The sequence below is a fragment of the Ciconia boyciana genome, chromosome 7, assembly GCF_034638445.1.
Source record: "Ciconia boyciana chromosome 7, ASM3463844v1, whole genome shotgun sequence".
NCBI lineage: Eukaryota > Metazoa > Chordata > Aves > Ciconiiformes > Ciconiidae > Ciconia > Ciconia boyciana.
The window spans coordinates 2,000,164-2,007,500 of NC_132940.1; the positions used below are offsets into that span (position 1 = coordinate 2,000,164).

At 62.1% G+C, this 7,337-nt stretch overlaps 1 protein-coding gene and 1 long non-coding RNA gene across 5 annotated transcripts in view; one reads left to right on the forward strand and one right to left on the reverse strand.

The window, feature by feature from the left end:
- Positions 1-370: 370 nt before the first annotated feature.
- On the reverse strand, positions 371-4,000 carry GADD45A (growth arrest and DNA damage inducible alpha). 2 transcript variants are annotated; one of them, XM_072866396.1, is made up of 5 exons: positions 2,622-3,301; positions 1,950-2,098; positions 1,748-1,849; positions 1,451-1,664; positions 371-739 (listed from the first exon to the last, which is right to left on the reverse strand). In XM_072866396.1, the coding sequence occupies exons 1-5, from the start codon at positions 2,835-2,837 to the stop codon at positions 626-628; spliced, it is 795 nt and encodes a 264-aa protein (XP_072722497.1). In that variant the 5' UTR covers positions 2,838-3,301; the 3' UTR covers positions 371-625. The 2 variants fall into 2 exon arrangements, with proteins under 2 accessions (XP_072722497.1, XP_072722498.1); XM_072866397.1 differs by lacking the exon at positions 1,748-1,849 and having other exon boundaries at positions 2,622-4,000.
- LOC140653835 (uncharacterized) overlaps positions 2,817-7,337 on the forward strand; it is a 20,592-nt gene continuing 16,071 nt past the window's right edge. For all 3 annotated transcript variants that reach the window (XR_012043244.1, XR_012043245.1, XR_012043243.1), the window contains exon 1: positions 2,817-4,979. This is a non-coding gene — a long non-coding RNA (uncharacterized lncRNA). The remainder of the gene's footprint in view (positions 4,980-7,337) is intronic.

Genomic DNA, 7,337 nt, shown 5'->3' on the forward strand with positions numbered 1-7,337 from the left:
CAAAACACTATGCAATTTCAAACAGTTCTATTAAGGTAGCTGTTTTTAACAGCCAACTGTTAAAAGACGTGTGGTTGCAGACCAACTGCTTAAGGGCATTCTGGTTCTCAAACCTCAGAGTATAAATAATTTTTTTCATCAATATCATAAAATAACTTATTATATATCTTAGCATAAAAACTTGAGAATTAACATCCCCAAAAATACAATAAAATTGTGTGTAAAATGTTTCGATTAACCTTTTTGCTCTTTAAGGTATTTAAACCAGAAACTGTTAAGTTGCAATTTTTTAAAAAAAAAAGTGAAGGGTGTCGGGCATTTTCTGTGAGCGAGGCGGCCGTGCGGCACCCCTGCGTCAGGCAGGGCTCACTCCTCCGGCAACGCAGGCGCTGCTCTTCATCCCCATCGCTTCAGAGTCACTTTTCTTCAGTCCCACGTCGTTCAGCCTACCCCCTTGACTTCAGTTTTATCTTTTTGTTTGTTTGTTTGTTTTGTTGGGTTTTTTTTTTCCTCCCCCCTCCCCCGTAATCCTTGTGCCAGGGCAGGGAGTTATTTCCTGAGCAACTGCTAAAGTATTGCAAAACTTCAGTGCAATTCGGTTCAGTTCGTTTTCATCCCAGCGCGGTCACCGCTCGGGGAGGTTAATCACTGGCACCCACTGATCCATGTAGCGACTCTCCCGGCAGAAGCACATCAGCTGACTCAGCGCTGGATCCTTCCACTGCGAGGCATGGGGGTTCTGGAAAGAGAGAGAGCGGGGAGCGTGTTAACAGAGAAGCAAAAACAGCCCCCACAGAAAGGGGGGTGGGGGGGAGCACAGCAGAAAACCCAGGAGCGTGAATCATCTTAAACTGCCACCGAGGCACCCAACAAACCCACCCCAGGACCACGCGAGGAGTTTCACAGCCTTGGACTCCAGGGCAGAGTAGGAAAAGCAAAAAGAAGAGGAAAAAAGAAAAAAAAATAAAGTTTCCTTTGGGCCCTCACAGGTCGCGTGGGACCCTCTCCGTGCCGGACACGGGTCCGAGCCCCGAGCGAGGGCCGCGGCCGTGCCGCAGGCGCGGTCAGTTCCGGTTTTACCAAATGACATTTTGAAATTGCGCTCGATTCCAGGCTTTGCAGGATAAAAGACGCGCTCTGCACGTTCAGCAGCGCCTACTGGAAAGACGAGTTCTGCCTTGCAGCCAGACCGCCGCAGCGCGCCGGCCGCCTGTTTCGGGACGAGCTGCCCGGCACCGGGCCGCCCCCCCCCCCCGCAGCACCGGGCCGTTCCCCCCCCCGCAGCACCGGGCCGTTCCCCCCCCCGCAGCACCGGGCCGTCCCGGGGCAGACGCAGGGCGGCAGAACCGGTGGCTGAAGGGCTCCGAGCGCGTCCTCCTCCGCATGCAGCGGTGCGAGGCGCAGGACAAAGCGGCCCGGTGCTCCGGGAGCGGGTGCTGGCGGGGCTCACCGTGACGAGGACGCAGTGGAGGTCGGCGGGCGGCTCGGGGCCGGCGGCGGGCAGCAGGAGCTGGGCCAGCCGCGCCGGGTTGCTGACGCGCAGGATGTTGATGTCGTTCTCGCAGCAGAAGGCCTGGATTAAGGTGAAGTGGATCTGCAGGGCCGCGTCCCCCGCCTCCTCCTCGTCGGCCGCCAGCAGGCACAGCACCACGTTGTCCGGGTCCCTGCGGGGAACAGCCGCGGTCACCGGCGGGGGAACACCGGGGCTGGAGGGGGGGGGGACGGGGACCGGGGGGAGGTCACTCACACGTTGAGTAGCTTGGCGGCCTCGTAGACGCCGAGGGTGAGGCTCCGCTGGCTCAGCGCCTTGCTCAGCACCTCCTCCAGCGCGTCCCCCGCCTGCTCCATCCTGCCGCCGGGACAAGCACAGACAGGCCGCCCGTCACCCGGGGCCGCCACCCCTCCGCCGCACCCCCGCTCTACCGTCCCGTACCGCACCCGTCCCGTACCTCCCGGCAGTGCGGTGGTCCCCAGGCAGCTCCTCCAGAGTCATAGTGCAGCCGCTGCCGGTGCCGGTGCCGCTGCCGGTGCCGCTGCCGCTGCCGGTGCCGCTGCCGGTGCCGGTGCCCGCCCCGCTCGCTCCGCGCCGCCGCCGCCTCTGCGGCACAAAGGCGCCCCGCGGGCGTTATCCGACCCGCCACCGGCCAACCCGCGCCGGCCATATTTGCATACCTCCCTCCCATTGGCTCATGCAAATGAGGCCACTCCCCCTCGCCGCCGAGCACGGCCGGCCTGACCCCGCGCCGCGGCTGCCGCGGGAACCGGCGGGGCGGCGGCTGCTGATTGGCGGCGGGAGGGGACGGAGGGGCGGGGCCTGGGGAGGGGGCGGAGCGGGGCCCCCGCGGGAGCGGGCAGCGGCCGAGGGCCGGGCCGGGCCACCGGCTGCCCGCGGGGGTGGCGGGCGGGGCCGCGTTCCCCGCGCCGCACGGAGCTGAAGCGGAGCCGGAGCCGAGGCGGAGGCCTCTGGCTGCCTGCCGGCAGAGCCGAGCAACGTGAAGCTTGCCCGCTCCCGCTGCGACGCGGGCGCTTCGCTGCCCGCCGTTGTCCCTGCCTGCGGCAGCGGCGGGCGTCAGCGATGTATGGTGGGACCCGGAGATAGCAGCTGGGAGTACGGGCCGTACCCCCGGCAGTTCCGCCAGCTCGCGTGTCGGTGGCGGCCGGGTACGTCCTCCCGCGGAGGTCGTGCATCTCGCTCTGGCCTTGCAGTCGGTAGCGCGGGGCAGAGCTTGGCCTGGCAAAGCCCAACGCCTTTCTGCATCGGGGCGTCGTCGGAGCGGTCTGGCGCTGTCAGCTGTCGGGGCCTCCAAAGCCCACAAGTTTCCCTGTAAATTCACCATGAGGATGAAGCTGTCTGTCTTCCCAGCAACCACAAAGATTGCGCTCTTGCTGTTCCCCGTCAAGTGAACGCCAGCACGCTCAGGAAATAACCTCACCAGCTCTTTAAAACCTCAGCACAAAATATTGTGAAATATCTGGTACGGTCTGTAGCACTGGCAGTGGTGAAAGCAAACAATATTTTGACGCATGGTTTCCAGCAGGAATGTGATACGGCGGTCCCTCGGCGTAAGGTTACGAGCAGCATTTTGCAGGTCGTGACGGTGCCGACGTTTATGCCAAGAGTCAACTGGGGAGGTGGGAGGGACCCACGGGCAGCGCCGGGCCCGAGTTGCACAATGTGATTTAACCCACAGCCCTGCAGAGCATCTGCAGCGCCGGGGACAGGAGCACGGGGGCCGCTGCCCTCTGCGTGCCACCGTCCTTCCAGGAACTCACGCTTTCCTTCACACGGGCCCCGGCTTTCACATCTGCGGCGTCTCCTGGGACATGGTTTCTGATCCGTGCGTCCGCTGTGATATCTTTTGTTGGGTTTGAATTGGTTCCTCCTCATCCTGCGTGGTCAGAAGCAGGGCGAGACCTTTCCGCCAGATCCCTGCCCGGGGCGGGGGTCACCCCAAGCCTTGCCTTAGGGGACACCCCACCGCCTCTTGTAGTATTTGGGCTGCTGGCGCTGGGCCCAGAGGAGGCAAATAAGGCAGCAGAGTCTTAAAATACATGCTCTGCGTGTAGTCAACAGCGTAGTTTCACTTCCAGCCTTGCTGGCCGGGAAAGGTAAGGCGGCCTGTTGAGAAATCCCAAACTTTGGAGGCAGCTTCCGCAGCTCTGGCCTCCAGCTCACACGTTAGCTGGGGCTGGCACGGCGTGCGCTCGCTGCTCCGATCAGCGCCGCGGCTGCCGCTGTGTTTGGCGCGGTGCGAGGTCCCGGGTGCGGGTGACGGTGACGCCCGGCTGCTGGGTACCCACATCGCCCTCCTACACGGGCCAGCGCTGCAGGGTGTGCAGCCCGACTGCCGCGCAGGACCCTGCCCGCGCCTTGGGCCGGGTGGGCAGCAGCAGCAGTGCAGTGACCGGCACCTTTCCTGGTGTGAGCAGTAAGGAAAAGCAAGCGGCACCTCCGGAGCGCGGCCGGCGTTCCTGACAGCTGCAGCTTGGCGTGCATCCTTCTGCTGTAAGGAGTCGTCTGTTCCCTCTCTCCAGTTTGTCTTCTGCCAGGCCACATTATAATTTCCCGGTGAGTCACAGGCATTGCAGCCTGCGCTAATACTTGCAAGAAATACCTTTCCTGAGCGTAGTCTGAAGCCTGTAATAGTCCGAAGTTACAGACTTATCCTGACTTACTGCACCGGCGGTGGGGACGGTGGCGTTTCGGCAGAGCTACCAGCGCACCGGCCGTGCTACGCCGGCTGGCAGGCTCCTGCCCCGGAGCCTGGGCACGCTGGCGTGAGACATAGCGTGTTGCTGGTGGCAGTGATGTTGCAAACGACCCTGCGAGTGCTTCCCCCTGCAAATACCCCTGATGGGGAGAGGCGTGCTGGACTCTTCTCAACTGCTGCTACTGTGAAGCAACGCTTCACGTCGGCCCGAGCTGTTAAGACCGCTCTGCAGCTGGGGGCTCAAGCTCGCTCTTCTGATGCCGACTTAGCTAAACCGTGGGTGTCTGAGCCCGGCGGAGGAGACCTGTTCCCCCAGCCCCCCCGGGCCAGCTGGCTGCCAGCGCGGCGGGCAGCATCTCGCTCTCGCCGGCCGCTCCGCAGGGTTTCCAAGTGCCGGGTTGAACTTGGGGTTTCTCCGGGAACTTACTCTCGCTGCCATATGGCCCGTCTCAGCCTGGGAGACCTCCGGGGAGGATTTCTTCTAATGGCAGCTGTGTCAAAGATCACGCTTTCTCAGCTGTCGCACCTAAAAGCCTCCATCCTCCCGCCGCGAGTGCCAAAACGCTTGCACAACCTGGGCTGCGAGCTGGCACGGTCCCACTGGCTCCGGTGGAGCGGGGCTGCAGACGGGACCCTTGGTGGTCCCTCGCGGAGCTTTTGGCAGCGTGTGCTTTAAAGGTTTGCTTATGTTGGCGTTTTCCTCCAGCTCGTGAACAGCAGCAGCCGTTTTCCAAGGCGGAGTTTGCTGAAGTGTGGTGCAGCGTGCCGGTGAGTGCAGCTGAGCGATGCAGAGCGGTGTTCGATACGCTGCTTGCAGAATCACTTAATTAGCCATTTGGAAAACAAGATCTGGATATGAAACTGTTTTCTGTAGCAGAATAGAGAGCGGTTTAAGTAGCCCCTCGGTTGCGTTGGCTCTGGCGAGGAAAGCTTCCAAAAGTTTGCATATGTTCCCTCAGCTCGGCTCTCGCTGCCCATTGTCCTGCCGCTGCAGCCCTGATGAGATATGACACGACTTAACAAAGCCCGCGGCGTCAGGAGAAAGGGGAAAAAAAGCCTCTTTTGCATCAGGTAGAGGGGTAGCAGATGGCAGAACCACAGCAAAACAGGTGGAAGCATTGTGTGCTGACCCTCCGAATTAAGTTCGGTTAATTTGCTGTATCTCTATTAGCAACTAAAGTCTCCGGCTTCACTGCGAGAGCTCAGATTGTATCTCACAGGCAGTCTGGCCACGCAGCCCCATCTGTGGCCGGCCGCAGAGCTAAATCTGTTTTGAAGGCAACTGAAAAGCAGCTGCAGCCTCTTTTCTCTCTCCTCGGTAGCAGCAGCTCCCTGACCCGCGCTGGTAATGACGGCAGGCGATGCCCTAAAACTGCAATTTCCCCACAGGTCTATTGGCTGGGGGCAGCTTTCCTTCCCTCCCTTTGCCCAGAGAAGCAGTGAGGATGCCCGGGAGGCACTCGGGTCCCTCCTGCTTTGCAGCGAGGAGAGAGAAAGTGGCTGTGCTGGGGATGCACCGCGGCTGCCGTCCTGGGGACCCCGGCATGGAGTCGGACCCGCAGTTGTCTCTCCGCCGGCGCCCAGCTGGCAGCTGCCGCTAAACCTTCTTTTCATCGCCTGCCAAAAAGCATCCGGGGCATTTTGCTCCCCCCCTGCCCTTTAATCCTGACTTTCATAATTCGCCAGGCTGATGCCTGCAATCCCCTCCGCGTTCAGCGTCACGGAGACGGGGGGCCCAGGAGCTGCGTCGGGCTCAGCCGGGGGGGGGGCTTGGCTCTTCTCCCCATGCTGGCAGACCCTCGGCCCCAAATGTTGTCTGGGGCCGCGGGTTTTAGCTACTTGGTGGTTCGAGGCAGCTTGGAGAGCACTGGGTTAACACGCAGAGATTTAGGAGATGCCCACTCCAGTCCTGCTTGCGGTTCGGTGGGAGCCGCCGCTGCGGCAGGACGTTCTCAGCCAGCCGGAGACATGTTTCCTGCACGTAAGAGCACCAAGTTGTTTAATTTAAGTTTTTGGGACTGAGTCCAAACATCAAACGGTGTCAGTGAGAGATGACTAAGCCCTGTCCCTGCCAGAGGGGCCGGCAGCTGGCCAAGCCCCTTCCCGGGGCGCTGTGGGGGGCTGCCCACCGGGTGGTCCCGGCCACCGCTGCTGCTCCTACACCGTGAGCCCCACAGCACAGTGCCGGGAGCCTTCCAGCTCCCTTTTCACTCTGCTCCGTGCTGTCCCCATGCTCGTGTGGCCCCGTTCCTGTTTTCAGCAATCCTCTCCCTCGGTCCCCTGCCTTGCCCTGTCCCGTGTGGGACCTTTCGCCAGCTCTGCTGCCCCCACGGCCATCACCCCCATTGCTACGTGAAGGTCCCAGGTCTGGCCCTTCGCTCAGCGCTGCAGAAAGACGCTGCCTGCACCGCCGGCCAGGACAGCACCCCAGCAACGCTCACGTGGCGGGGCTGTGCGTTCCGGGTTAGCGTTTTCACTCCCCTTTGAATCTGCTGGATAACGAGGGCAGCGATCGCCTTTGCAAAGCAAACGCCAGCTTGCACATTCCCCGGCACGGCCTCTGGTCCAACAGTCACTGCATTTTCCCAGCGGCACCCAGTCCCGTGTTGCTGAGCCAACCCCAGCGCCCCGGCTGGCCCCGCTGTTCCCAGCCGGTGCAGGCAGCACCATCCACGTTCACCTTCCCAGGCCGGGGCATCCCTGCCTGCACCGTCCCGGACCCCTGCGGGAGCAGAGACCCCAGCCTCCGATGCTTGGCAAACTTCGGCGCACTCGGCTTTGCCGCCCTGCAGAGTGGTGCAGGAGCCCGGGCTCGCCCCGGCTCTACGGGGTGCACCATCAGTGCATGCTCCTTGCTTGGGCGCAGAGCGCTGCATCGCCGGAGAGCGCTGGCAGCAAAGCAAGGGCAGATGTGGGGGCCACAGAACGGGGCCACGGGCAAAGCCTGCACCCCACGCAGGGCTGAGCCCCGCTGTGGCAGGGTTAGGGGCTCCGGGTAACCTGCTGGCAGGCAGCCCGTGCCCTGGCAGCGCGCCCGCGAGGCACTAAAACCACCAAAAAAAGCAAAACCAGCAATCGGAGTTTGGGGAAGGGCAGGCAGGCAGGGCAGCTGGGAAGCACGGTCCC

What these genes read in the sequence shown, in the direction of transcription:
- GADD45A (XM_072866396.1), bottom strand. Translation starts at nt 2,837, where the DNA reads ATGGTGAATTTACAGGGAAACTTGTGGGCTTTGGAGGCCCCGACAGCT. An exon ending in AGCTGGCGGAACTGCCGGGG is followed by an intron (nt 2,099 to 2,621) that starts GTACGGCCCGTA and finishes TTTGTGCCGCAG; the next exon opens with AGGCGGCGGCGGCGCGGAGC. An exon ending in TCCACTGCGTCCTCGTCACG is followed by an intron (nt 740 to 1,450) that starts GTGAGCCCCGCC and finishes CTCTCTTTCCAG; the next exon opens with AACCCCCATGCCTCGCAGTG.